Source organism: Melanaphis sacchari, unplaced genomic scaffold, assembly GCF_002803265.2.
Source record: "Melanaphis sacchari strain LSU unplaced genomic scaffold, SCAv2.0 Contig32_pilon_pilon, whole genome shotgun sequence".
Taxonomy (NCBI): domain Eukaryota; kingdom Metazoa; phylum Arthropoda; class Insecta; order Hemiptera; family Aphididae; genus Melanaphis; species Melanaphis sacchari.
The window spans coordinates 1,911,687-1,927,352 of NW_020271199.1; the positions used below are offsets into that span (position 1 = coordinate 1,911,687).

At 23.7% G+C, this 15,666-nt stretch overlaps 1 protein-coding gene across 1 annotated transcript; it reads right to left on the bottom strand.

Moving 5' to 3' along the window:
- Nucleotides 1–806: 806 nt before the first annotated feature.
- On the bottom strand, nucleotides 807–14,752 carry LOC112596563 (coiled-coil domain-containing protein 39-like). The gene is given in 18 exon segments (XM_025342319.1): nucleotides 807–890; nucleotides 1,447–1,526; nucleotides 3,276–3,499; nucleotides 5,398–5,610; nucleotides 7,072–7,110; nucleotides 7,112–7,179; nucleotides 7,243–7,663; nucleotides 7,784–7,938; nucleotides 8,030–8,129; nucleotides 8,195–8,359; nucleotides 8,422–8,637; nucleotides 8,719–8,934; nucleotides 9,029–9,220; nucleotides 9,286–9,507; nucleotides 9,575–9,733; nucleotides 12,351–12,497; nucleotides 12,625–12,744; nucleotides 14,568–14,752. Coding segments are annotated over 18 exon segments (2,877 nt in total). The 5' UTR covers nucleotides 14,676–14,752; the 3' UTR covers nucleotides 807–858.
- Nucleotides 14,753–15,666: the final 914 nt, after the last annotated feature.

Below are 15,666 nucleotides of genomic sequence, written 5' to 3' on the forward strand. Positions count from 1 at the left end.
ATTAAAAGAAGATTAAGATTAAAAACTCCTGAACACGAGTGAAATATAAATATTTAAAAAATAATAATAATAACATCATTATACCAACTTACAGTGTGGGTCTTACACGATAAATTGAGCACCACATATGTTGACGTATTTATTTTCTTACGTCTTGTTCCTTATGAATTTAGGTTATAATTTATTTATAATTTATATTACTTGATAATGATTGAAAGCTCTCCTTTTCTAAAGAGTAATTATTAGGCAATTATTTTTATTCTAATGGATGAGCATATTATGTGTAAGAATCTTGAACATCACCTACATAATATTCAGAACACGTATAGTAAAATAAATATCATTATCTTAAGAAAAAAATAAAATATTTTGTTCCTACGATATAAACTAATTTTAATAATTAAGTACTAATAAAATCTAATAAAACTATACATACTAAAAATAAATTAATTTTAGTTTTATAAAAATAGTTAAGCTTATCGACCTTTTTTCCAGACTAGGTATTGTAGAAATAATAATAGAATTTTAATATAATTTAAATTTAAATAACGGAAATTTATTTTATTTTAGAAAAAAAGGCGATAAACTCAATGTTTTTATACAACTGAAATACAAACATTCTAATTTGTCTAAGTAATTTTTTCTAATAATTTATCTAAACCATAAAATAGTTATTATTCTGCTTCCAACCACCCTAAGTTTAAAAATTAAAAAGACAATTTATGATGTTAACTTTTTTTTTACAATTAACAATAAAGAATTTTATATTTTAATAAACTGAACAAGCATTATTTTTTTTGCCTGTATCACATGCACTCAAATTAAAAATATATTTATCCGTAAAATTAAAACGTTTCTTCATTTGTTTCGTTTCGTCACAATTGATGTACCTTTTGAGGAAAAAATACAAAAAAAAAATCAAATAAATACACAATAATAATAGTCAAATTTTGTGGTTTTATGAAATTTTAAAATAATCATTTTTCTAATTTATACGCATTCAATATAGAAAATTAAATTCAAAGTAATTTTACTTCGCTCACACCATTATCTATATAAAAGCCAAAGTTGAATGGTATATTTGAATTATTATATAAATTATAGCATTTTAAAATGTACTTTGATTAGAGCTTTTGTGTTTAATATATTATTTTTTTTTTTTTTTACTCGCGTTAAACTATTGCAAATTTTAATTGATGACTAACTCACAAATTATCAGTTAAATTATTTTTTAGTATTACCATATACAAACTATTCGATAAAAAGATTTTATCAATCACCATTCTTTTAGGAAAATTCCAGCCCTTGCGATAATAATATTATGACCTCATAAATAATTTACACATTATAAATAGTAAGAGTTTGTTTGATAAATAATAAATACGTATAATGTGTATGTGTTGATATTTGCTTAATATTTGTTAGTATGACTTAATATATATTTACCGGATTTAATGGAGCCACTTAAAGCCGCAGGTCCTAAGTTCACTACAGAGTACGAACACTGCTTGTCTTCGTCTGAATAACTGTAATTTAAATTTAACCTTTTTAATTTTTCGTTCAATATTATTTATTTTATTAACAAATTTGTAATTTTTTCTTACATAAAGTAATAGTTTGGGTACTTTTCAGATTTGAATGTTTATTAAAAATAGATAGGTACGTACATAATCATTATGAACACATTAACATACGTTTTTTTTTTTTAAATGTTTTGTATAGAAATTAAAAACAAAAACCGTAATATCCATTCCAAAATATTGATTTTCCTAACTATATACTTATGCAAGACGGGGCACTTCCCCCCTCCTCCCAGTAAATAAAATGAACTTATAATTTAATAATTTACCATATTACCTAATAATTTAGATAGCATAAAATAAATTTTTTTTCTTAATCACTATTAAAATATGAAATACACGATATAATTACATATTAACGATATAGGTTATAAGTATCTAAAGTATCTACACTATCTAATCGTATTTTCAATGAAAATCTTATCAGCATTAAATCAGTCCTTGAAGAACTATCTAGTCACAATAATTTAGATTTTAAAGTTAACACCACTACTCTCGCAGAAGTTAACGTGCATAATAAAAAAATCATTAAGTACAATAAGAAAAGTAAAACCATAGCTTCATTCGACTACCAGTGAAGACCGTTAAAATTATTTATGTATGATAAGCATTTATCATTAAAGGGTGAACTTTACCAAAGATAGTTCCATTCAGGATGTTATTAATATGTTTGGAATGAAACAAAGAAATTTTCAATTTTTATTTAACAAAACTTAATAATAAATTTGATCATATTTTAAAACCTTTATTTTGCTAACAATTGAGAAATGTTTTATTCTCCCCCTCCCTTAAAATTTTACTTATGGGCGTCAATTTATGAGTTTATAATATAAATAGTGTGTGATATCTTTACATAAATATAAAATAGATTTATTTTTATTATAAATTTAAGTACAACTGTTAATTTTAAACAGTAAGTAGGTATTTTATTTATTTAATTTTTTATTAAACATTAACTTTGACAACAGGAAACATTAGCTTTATGTAATATTATATTTTACATGACGATATTAACAACTAGATAATGATTAAAAGGAAACTATATAATATATATCATAGTCTATACTCTATAACTATTGTATTTATTTGTGTCATATTAAATTTCAATATGTCGATGTTTTTGAAAAATAACGACATTTTCTGGTTTGCAGTCTAGTTTGTTTATTTCGTAGTTCTTTGATATGTTTACCTTTTACTTTCTTCTTCATTCCTTCATTAAGTATCTTACCGTTAGAGCTACTATACATGAAATACATTCTGTCGATGTTTGGTTTCGCATGAGGTGGCCAATTCTCGCTTGACTTATTATTATTTCTATTTTTCTTAATATTTTTAATTGTTGACAGGGATTTAAATCTTATTTTATTTCTCGTAATTTTAAGTTTTGATTTGACCAGTGATAATATTATATATTGTCTTACAATAATCCGGCGATTAAAAATATTGTAATATTACTTATATATTTGTATATTATCTAAAAACTACCATTGATTATAAATATCGTTTTAATTGCCTCATTAGCTCCAAAAAACTAATATTTACTTATTTTTCAGTAACTAGTAGATAATAAATAGATACATAAGGAATATTAAAATCTTTTTAATTATCGGAATAAAGTAAAATAACATATAATATTGAACAATATCTACATATTTTGTTGCATTCAAAATTGTAATTTCTATTGGATTTTTTCACCTTTTAACACTGGAGTTGCTGCTAATCAATGACACCGAACTAGAACCACAACTGGATTTGACTTGATTTAAAAATAGACCGGACACAGCAGGTAGCTCTAAGTTCTTTTCTGATAGATATTGCTTGACGGTCGGTTCAACTCCGATATGTCGAACAGACATTTCCGACAACTGCTCCAAAACACATTTATTCACTTTTTTCATCATCCTCACTACGATATCCCGCTGTAAACTCGATTCATTAAACATGTTTTAATAATTTTATTTGAGAATTTATATATCATCATAGAAAAGGCAGTATAAAATAAAAGTATCAATACAAAATTAACAAACAAAATACTTTTACGATTTTTTCATGGTTGAATTCACTATAAATATGGAACAAGGAAAGATAGTCTAACGTATAAAAAAGTTAAAAATGTACCTCATGATCAGTATTGTAAAGTATTTTAACAAAAGTATTCAAATACATAGATATTTTAAATATTTTTGAAAAAGGTAATTGAACAAAGTATTTTAAATACTTTCTCGTGTAATCTATACTCAAAATCTAATACTAATTTTCATATACTTTTTCTTTTTAGTTTATATTTTATAACCCAATCAATAATTCAAATGCCTTTACAAAGAAAACTAATTTAGAACTATATGGAATGATTAAAAATTTTTATTCAGATAATGTACCTATAAGACAAAAGATTAATACACAATTTGAATGTATTTTAAAGTAAATACCTACAAATAAATATTTTTTTTAAAGAGTATTTATATTTTTGTACTTGAAATTTAAATACTGATACTAGTTGTAATGTATATTGTGTTAAATTTTAATACAATGATTAATTAATGTATACGAAATACTATTCTGGACAAGAACAATTATGAGTCTTAATTTCTAAAGGATATCTTAATAATTATTTAAATTATTTTTTTGTTATTTATAAAGTTTTTCTAACTTCTTATTATATTAACTTAATAATAAACAAATATGAAACTGTAACATAAGTAAAGCAATATAATTTAGATAAATATTATATACATTTTTAGCTAATTTTAATATATTTTTATACAGTCTATATGTATAATTACAACAAAATAACATAAATCGTAAAAATTAATCGAAATAGTCCGTTTAAATATAAAATTTGAACTTCAAACGCTCATAAAAATTGAACGTGACTTTACGCTAAACTTTGTTTTTCTTTTTATTATTATTATTATGACAGTGAGAATAACTTAATATTTTATTAAATATTCAAACTTTAAGTATTATTAAAATTAAAAATATTTACGCATTTTGAACTAAAAAATAATATGCAAATTTTCTTAGTTCTTAGAAATGTTTTCAAAATTTGAACTTCAAATACATGAAAAGTGATTATTCATTTTTGATTTGTTTGATTGCTTTAAAAAAAAAATATTATTATTCATACAATATAAATCGAAAAAAAATTGAAAATTGTATGTCTATAAATAGCTTAAAACATTATGAAAATTGCAAAAAATAATACAATAATGACTTTTGTTAGGTACATAATTAATATTCCTGTTAAATTTTTTTTCCACGATTATTTTGAAAAACTATAATTATATTCAATTTTCTACCAGAACTACACTCAGTACTGAAGATTGAAGTACTTTTTTTCTTTTTGGAATTAAAAATATCTTAAGACACTAAAAAGTAAATTTCATGGTAAATTCTCACTGTCATAATAATAATAAAAAGAAAAACAAAGTTTAGCGTAAAGTCACGTTCAATTTTTATGAGCGTTTGAAGTTCAAATTTTATATTTAAACGGACTATTTCGATTCATTTTTACGATTTTTGTTATTTTGTTATAATTATACATACAGACTGTATAAAAATATATTAGAATTAGCTAAAAATGTATATAATATTTATCTAAATTATATTGCTTTACTTATGTTACAGTTTCATATTTGTTTATCATTAAGTTAATATAATAAGAAGTTAGAAAAACTTTAAAAATTACAATTTATAATTATAATAACTTGAGCAACTTATATTATAATTTATAATACGTAGATATTACCGATGAATAAAATAAGTATTGAAATTTACTTAAACTATGTATTATTAATATATATTATTATTATCTTACTTTTATTAATTCAAGTGCACTCCGTTTTTCGGGATTACAACACTTGTCAATTGTTTTCATATCAAACTCGATTCGGTTATTTGCTCGGTTTAGTTTCATTATTTGTTCATTAGACTCTTTGAGCACACGTTCACGTTCACTGTCTTTAATGTCTCGAATATTGATTAAGTTTCCTAGTTCTTCATTGATTGTTTTATACTTTACTTCTAGATCCTGTTGTGTATCATTTATAAAATAATTTATTCTCAAATACCAAATACTAAACTTTTCTAGTCATTTATCTGCAATATTTCCGATGTGTATCGAAAAATATTTTATGTATTTATTCTATCATAAATCATTACCTATTAACTATATTTATAAATCAGTGAGTATAACTTTAATTCGAAAATATGAAGTACAATTTCTTTAAATATTTTATATAATTAAATAATTTATAACACTAAAAATATTATTATACATTATTTTCTTTTTTTTTAAAGGAACAAAAACTTGTAATAAAAATATCAAACTTACATAATTGATAACTTCAAACAATAAAATTAAATAGATAATCTGAATGTTTCAAACTTAAAAATTTGTTCAATCCCATATTTTATAATTAAATCTATAAAAATTTAAATATAAACTATTTCGTCTCCAATGTTCTCAATTATTTATTGAAAAAAATTCAAAATTATACGATATGCAACTTTAAAATATTCATCTACGTAATATATAAATATTGGTAATACAAATTCAAAATATTAATTAGTAAGTACAAATTGTTATTTTATTAAATACAACAAATAAATAATGTATTATTTATTAATTTAAAGTTTTACTAGCCACTCAATACCGTTACATATAAAAGCAGTCAATTTTTATTAAGAAAATATTCAATATAGAACTCGAATATATGATAATAATAATAATTAAAATAATAATACCTAATTAAAATAATTAACTAAATTTTATATAGTATCAAGTAAAATTATTATTGATATAATGAAGTAATACATTTAAATTGTATCTATAGATTTAATAATAATTTTTAAGTAAAATCTTACTATAATATTTGATACATTATTGTACAAATAATAATATCACTAAGTAGATATAAATATATAATAACATTTACATTAAATAATTTTAATTTTTTTACACAAAGAATAGTAAAAATAAAAACCTTTTAATATTAATCATATTATCAAAAAAACTAAACAAAAGTATTGGATTTACATTTTTAAAGATTCATTGATAAGTTTTAAACCGAACAATAAATAAAACTGTTACCTATCTAGACTCTAGAACAACTAATAAAAGTATACCTATTTTATAAAAGTAACATTTTTTGATATTTTAATAATATGTTGGTATATGCTCATTGCTCATAAAACAAAATACATGATTATCGGTAATAATTATCACTACTCATTGATAAAATTATGATATAAGAGCATATATTGAAAAATAAAATATCAATTTAACATCGGGATATTAAAAATGTTATAAAAATCTTTTTGCCACTAACTTTACTATAATATAATATTAATTTTAGAATATTTTTTCCACGTGGACCCTTAAGTAGACTTTTTATGCGTATTTAAATTTACCAGACATATTATAATCACTTGTGCATATTCGTCAATATCATATTTAAGTATAAAGTATTTAAATACTAAATATACTCACTTGAATCTCGTTCTCTAAATTTTCAAGCGTTTTTTTTTTTCTGCAGCCACATGCTGTTGAGTTTTTCGTAAGTCTCCTCTAAAGCAATCTTTTCTTTGTATTCTTCGCCTACAACAAATATACATACATTTACTAACTAAAGTAGGGTAACCGAGTTCGAAGTAAACCGACTGGCCGGGTTAACGGAAGACATTCCGGACTTGTAACAATTATTGTTGGCATTGAGTACGCGCAATGTATTCTCCATAGCTCGGATCTCAGTCTCCAGCTTCTGCACACGCTCGTCCAGTCGGTCACCAGTCTCCTGCAACTCGAGCTTTTCTTGGGCCACCCGGATCCGGTGCTCACTAATCCTAAACGAAGATAAATCTGAATCTGTATCGTCGCAATCGCCATCGCCGTCATCCACTGTCGTCGAAGCCCCACCCATCGTAGACAAAAGTATCTGATGTTTGGTCTTTCGCTGTTCAATGTACTGAACCAACGAATCCAGCTTGCGTTTTATCGTTGACTTTTCATCTGACAACAATTTTTTCTCCTCGTTGATTCGTTTATAAATTTCTGATACTTCACTTTTCCTATTGTTTATGCTCTACACACGCGCAAAACACCGATATATTTTAAATAAATATTATATAAATATTTCTTGGTAGTCACCGTAACATCTTGTTATACTTTAATTTGAATGGTTATATAAAAAACGTATACCTACCACAGTTAATTCTTCGCGCTGCTGAGCCAACGAATACACTTTTTCACATTCGTTGTCCGTTAACTTCTTCATTTGTTCTATCTTGAGCTTCACCATCATTTCTTCCATATGATACCGATGATTTGTTTCCTTTAAGACTTGAATTTGTTTTACACCTTTATTGTACATGAAAAAATAAAACATCGAGTACCATTAGCTAGCTCTATCTCAATAACATCAACGCTACACTTTACAATCATAACGAACCTCCTTCATTGGTAACGTTCAACTCTTCTACTCGGTTTCGAAGCATTTCTAATTCTTCGGCATTTTTTTCAATTTGTTTAGTTATACGTCGGGTTTCGCTCTAAAACGTCATAATAATATTTCCATTATTTTTAATAGTATATGTATCTATTTATCGTAACCCACTTCAGTCGATTTCAATTGCTTTTCCAACTCACGTTGGTGTTCATAGGCCTGACTTAACTCTTCATTACATTTTTGTAACTTTTCTTGCAAAACTTTCGTTTCTTCAATATCCGTTGTTCCTTTGGATTCAGCAATTGCTATACGTTTAGTTTCGAGTTGAAAGCTCTAAAATAATTGCTGTGTTATATCTTTATGCATTGTTTTCCTTGATATTTCAATTCTATTACCAAGTTGTATATGATTTCTTTTTTTTCCAAAATCAGTTTTTTTATTTTCGACTCTTCTTTACTCAATATATTTTGTTTGTTACAAGTTCGATCTAATTGATTTGTCAACAAATCGATATTAATTTTTTCCTGACTTATCTCATTTCTTATATTATACGCGGCAGTAAGCATTTTATTTTTTTCTGATAAGAATTTTTCTGCTTCAGATTTTTTTTGCTAAACATAACAAACAATTATTATTAAATATTTTTACTAATAAAATAATATTTCTAAAAATTTCAAACCAAGCATTAATACATTGTAGATCAAATTTAGTTCATTTAACCTCTCCTCCGTGGTCATAGACTGGTTTTTGATTTTAGACAAATCATCCTTTACTTTTGCCAAGCCTTTTTCTTTTTGTTGTATTTGAGTTTTCAACTTTGTTAATTCATTTTCCATATGCTTACGTTTTGTACGTTCGTTTTCTAACTTATTACCCACAGCACTAAGAGCTTTTTGAACAGACAATACCTATGAACATTTTAAGGAACCAATAACATTAATAGCAGGCAATATATAGCAAGTTATATAATATATATAAATACAATATATTTTAAATCTTAACCTCTGATTGTAAATCTTCAGTTTCCGAAAGCTTATTAATGGTTGATAACTTCAGCTCATTGTTGACTTTAATTACTTCTTCAATTTTATATTCTAATTCTTCATTTTTCTCCAAATATTCTTGATACTTTTGTTTATTCTCATTCATGTTATCATACACTTCACGTGCAGCAAATCTAATTTTATTTATTTCCTGTAATTTTAATTCATAATAAATATTTAGAATAACTGTTTCATCTCGGATACAATTATACTGACTTCAACGGTATTCTGCGAATCTTTTTGATTAGAGTTTAAAAAATTAGCAGCATTCTCCCATTGTTCAAGGCGATGGTTTCTTTCATGTTGTGCTTGTTTAGTTAACTTAGCAGTTTGTTCTAGTTCTCTTTCTACTTGAAGGAGTTCACTTACTTCTTTTTCCACGATAGACTCTCTTTCAATTACATCTCTTTGAAGATATTGTCTTCGTAATTCTAATTCCTAAATTATATATATTTTATAAATGTATATTTTTAAGACTATTTACACTTCAATTTAGTTTTATTACCTTAAACCTGTTATTATCCTCTAGATGATATGTCTCAAGAATATTTACATCCGTACATCGTTTGGTCAAGTCGTTGTTCCATGCCAAAAGTGTTTCTTCACCCCACTCGATAGTTTCCCTCAATTTTTTAATTTGTTCGTCGTTTTTTACCAACTCATTCTAAAAATGTAATTAATAAGAAAATTATGTAGCAAACACTCAATATATTTATAATTTGTATACAATTGTATTTCATTGTTTTGAATATGTAACAATACAGACCCAAAGAAACGTTATATTTGTAATTACATGTAGGTATACATAGCTCACGTTTTATGATGTTTATTAATTAATTTTCAAACTAACTCAATTTATAAGTAAAAATATAACAAACTAAAAATTGTTTAACATTTTTCACTTATTATTTTAAAATATATTATAAAATACATAAGAATTAATAAATCCTTTTCTTTGATTCGTTTTAAAAACTTATACAATTCGCAATTTACTGATTATAAAATAAATATAATATCTTAAAAATTAAAATAATCAATTAATCAATTTAAGAAAAAAAATTAATTAAATGTATACATACCTAACAAAAATGTAAACAACGTTACCATTCATTATTGAGTAATACACGTCTGTATACATTTTTGCTATCGTATATTATTATTATATATTTACATCAGTCATTATAAAATTATAAAATATTAGGTCCAATACAATTTTAAAAACTATATCATACATTATTAATTATTTACATTGCTCAAAAGTTCTAGTATTTACACATTTTTTTGTAATTCTTAGATCATGCAAAATAAAATTAAAATTTGTTTCACATTTCTCTGATGCCATATACTAAATTGTATTTTAATAATTTTTACATATCTAAGGTTTTTAATACTATTTAAATTTTATCATGAAATACGTTTTTAAATATTTTTTTATATAAAAATAGAATAAAACACATGACGAATGTAGAATAGCAAACATTTAGTTAATAAATTCTAAGCACTAAGAATATACATAGAATTATAAAATTTAATTTTTTTTTTTTTGTAGACAATAATGTATAATATACATAATTTTTGTTTGTTAAAATATAGTTTTATTACATTTATGAGTTTTGTTATTAAATTTAATATTTTAAAAGTTTTTATAAATATTGTATTATATTTTATTTTATAATTAAACAAACGAAAGTTCAGTTAGTTTGTACCAGAATATATGTACATACGACATTTTTGCTATCCTATATTTAATATTTCAAATGAAAATAATAAAAATAATAGAATTTATAAAGATATATTTAAAGTAAAAATAAAGAATAAAAAATCAGCTTGATAATATAAATCTTAAAACCATACATTAAATATCTGTATACATATTATTATATTAATATAGGTACTTTTCTTGTATAAGATTTTAAAACACTTTTTTACGTTTTTAAAAAAAATTTAATTGATTTAATACTTGTTTTACTCTTTTTAATATTGGATACAAATAAATAATATTATAGTTTAATATTTACAATTTATTACTTTTGATAATTACTATCAGTTTTTAAATACAACTGTCTGTAGCTTCTTGATCACACAAAACCACTTTTAAATTAGATCTCATAAATACACAACAACCAACCAATGGCCACTGTAGTATTAAATATTATAAAATATAATATTTAACTCTGGTAAACCATTTAAAACCTTTAAAAATACAAATGACGTGTGATGTCTAGATATGCTAAGGACTCCAGTCCAAGTCCGAAATATCAGGAGTTCACGAGCTAGTCACTACTTATTCTGCGGTTTCCGTGGCATGTATTTCCAATGCCAGGGGTGGGCAACGGCAATAATTTTAGTTGTAGATCTCATTTAACAGCGGCAATTCTGATTACTCCATACGTCCCTATTACATATTAAATTCTGAGTGATCCTCTAAAAGTTACTTCACTTTTTCGTAATTTTCGACAAATTTAAGCATTCAATAATTATTATTAAGCTTTAGTTTAACTTTAAATATCATATTATATTTTTATTTTCATTTTTTGAATAAATTGAGAAAACCAATCTTTGTACACAACAACAAATTTATTTCTTTATTTTAATCAATTTTATAATAATATTGTAAATACTAATACACCTACCATATAAGTACATAATATACGAGAAAACTATCATATATTTTTACTTATTACAATATTAAATATCAAATGTGACTGGTTATATTCTTTCATATAGTTATACAACTAAATAAAAATAGTTCATAAAGCTGTAGAAAAACGATAATAAGTATAAATATATTTATAATATAGATATAGAGTAAATAACTTAAATTAGTTTATGTTTTGTGAAGGTGCTTACCGGTTTATAGTGTTTTTAAATGCATTTAAAATTTCAAGTGCTTAAAATTAACGTTTTTAATGCCATAACTTCTAAGCCCTGATTATCGCTATCTTGTTTTTAATATCTAATAATTATAGTAAGTAGGTAGTAAATTATTGGTGCCTGATAATATTAAGTAAATATACTAACGATTTATAGTTTAAATTAATTTAAATTACGTATTTTTAACTATCGATTGTATAAACTACCAAATCACGATTAAAATAAATCATCGAATATAACCATCTGAAAAACTAAATGTATTTTATTTTCAATACTATTGCATTTAAAATAATTTGATAATTTTGAATTGCATTAATTAATAATTTATAGCTCACGATTTGGATAAGTGATAGGTCACAAGTATAATAAATATAATAGAATTTAATTATTAACCAAGTATTCCATACTTCCATTTTATTCTGATTTTCAATCAATTCATTTAAATTTTGTTTCAATGCTTTATTTTCCCGAGATAAATAGTCGTTGTCTTTTTGAGCTGCTATCAGCATATGTTGTTCCGTCTCATATTGTTGACGATTTGCTATGATCAATTTCTATTCAAAAAACAAAATATACAAACATTAATTATATTAAATAAATACACATATTTTTAAATTATTGTTATTATGAATTTATAACTTTACAATAGTGCTTATTAAAATAAAACATCAATAGATTTACCTGATTTTGAACCTCATGAGATGATAAGTTGGTTAATATATTTTTATTATCACGTAATTCATTATCCAATGATTCATCAGTAACCAATAGTTCCGCTTTTTTTTTTAGCAATTCTTTTATCTATTAAACATTTTATCTCATTAAAAAAAAAAAAAAAAAAAAAAATGAATAAAAACAAAATTATTATTAAGTATTTTACTATTAAAAATACTTTTAGAATAAAATTAAAAACATAAAATACAATGATACAATTATAGTTACATTTAAGAAAATTGAACAATAATTGCATCTAAGAAAACCAAGAAATTTGCTTTGTTATACAATAGGTTTCATAATTTTAAGTCATTCTGATTTTACAAAATTTCCGAATCAATAACCATTGAATACAAAAAATAATTATGGGCAAATAACAATCTACTAATCTATATTTCTAAAGAAATTTTATTATATTATATTTATTGCTATAAGTAATTTATTTTTCTATTAAAAATACAGTAGGTTGAACTAATTTTTTCCTAAAACTAGTAAAATACGATTATAAGCAATACATGTAGGTATGTCATATTATAATAACTATAACTATTTTTATACTACTAAATACTAGCTCATAATCAGTAACAGCTGTTATTTTAACTTGTAAGTTTAGTAATAAGTAATTACTAATTACAATAGAATGTTATAAATTTCTAATGTTAATATTTTTTTAATTAAAGTAGAAACACAAAAATTGCTACAGATAAATCAATTATTGGCATAATTCTTTTGAAAATGAAATTGGGATTCTAATTAAACATGTATAAAAAATCATTGCTTTACGCTAATTTTTTTTTTTTTCGGTTTTAATTTTAATATCTTATAATGAATCTTGTATTAAATTATCTAATTTTTTCGATCCTGAGCTAAGCAATTACTATATTGATTTCATCATTTTTTTTTTTTTAATGTTTTTTAACTTCATATACTTTTGGTAGAAAACTGAAACAAAATATTACATAGCAAAAATTGGAAAATTCTCAGTACCTGTATTAAAATAATTGGTAAAAACAAAAATAAATAAGGGAAAAATGGAAATTTTTACGGAAAACCAGTTTTTAACTAAATCGATTTCCTCATTTTATTGTAACTTAAAAACAAATAACCTTAGATACTTGAATATTCACTAAATATTTAAATTGGTATTTACTATATGTCTAAACATAGTATAATTTTCAAAAGTTTTTGACTCTATTTAAACTATTAATAGACATAGATATAAAAATGTTCATATATTTTTTTCAATGATTATCGATAATGTTAGCTTGGCAGAAACGCTTAAAATATAACATCAAGTATTTTTATACTGGGATTAAAATGAAATTGAAGTTTTAAGATAAAAATTTTACAAAATTTCATCTAATTGTGAAAATTTGTAAATTATTTTGTAGTTGAAAATTTCTTTACATTTTAATACACATACTTACCTAAGCTTATTTAATTTTTTTTTACCATGAATACCTTTTTTTTTATCTTTTTATCCTACTCATTAAACAAACTTATCTCATTAAAAATGTATTTGCCTACTTTTAACGAGTAAAGTAACTTCATTACTTTTATCTTCAAGTAATGGGTTAAATAACTTAATTTCTACCTATTTAAAATTAAAAATATATAAAAACTAAAATGTATCAACTCAAGTATTCATATTCGAGTATATTATATTATAATAAATTCATGCATAAAGGATACCCGTCATTTATAGATATTCCTTTCAAATTGAGATTAATATACACAATAAAAGTTATAAGACATAAGTAATAAATCTGTCTGAAAATTTTTTACTGCTTCTACTAACTGTTTAATTGTATCTTTTACAAAACAATACTATAAAATATTATTAAAATGTAATTTTATAAATATAGATAGTGATATTAAATTATAATTATAATGTTGTAGATATAGTAAACCTCATTTTCAAGTGATTGATTTTCTTCATTTGCCACCGGTACGTGAAAGCCATCACCACAGCCAATGTCCTTCATTATGTCTGCTATTACCTGGCCGTCGTAAGCCATTTTTACTAGATATTCGGAACCGTACAATTAGTTTAAATCAGTAATTAAATTAAAGAGCCTTTGAAAGTATACAGAGTGAAAAAGTTGTTGAAAAAATCGGGGAAACAAATGTGAAGTACACAAAACGGTTGCTATGGTAACGATAAAGAATACCTACCTCCTACCTGGTACGATGTACATATTATTATTATAATGTAGTTGTTCGATTAAATTACACAATGTTGGCATGGTGTGTGGAGGTAGGGTAGTAGCTAGGTACTGATTTACTGTACCTACAACTGTTTATAAATCAAGACGTCATGACAACATTTAATACCTTTTCAGATTGTCAGACTTGTGAGGTGCTGTATAGTGTATAAGTACTATTTTCACAAAGGTTCCTTGATTGTAGATACTTGATGATATCAGTTATCATTCGTATTTTGTAAATAATAATATTATGCGCATCGTCTATTAACTGCAAGAGTTTATAAATTCATACTATAGATTTAAAATGTGTTCAGCAATAAATCCACTATTACTGGAAAAATATGAAATTTCCCTCGTACTGAATAAATGATGACCTACTAATAATAAATACTAATATTAATACTAGAAAACATTATTCGTAGAGACTTAATAAAACTAGATCAATTCTAATAAAATTGAATTAATTACCTACTATAGGTACATAATATAAAATAGTGACTACAGGTACTTATTATACCTACGTAATTAACGAAATAATGAAATTATTGTCTTTTAAAAATAAATTTCATATTATATGTAGGTATCTACCACTGATTATATTATGTAAAGAAAAAAACGACTATAAAAAGATTGAAAACAATTAAAATTAACAAAGAACCTACTACTCGTATATAAATCCAATACAATTGAGAACAAATTTTTATATAATGTTGCCATATCGTTTATTTGGGTATCGAAAGATTCAGTACGTTGTATTTTGGTGATCAAAAGATTGATTTTTAATTTAGAGACAAGTACACAA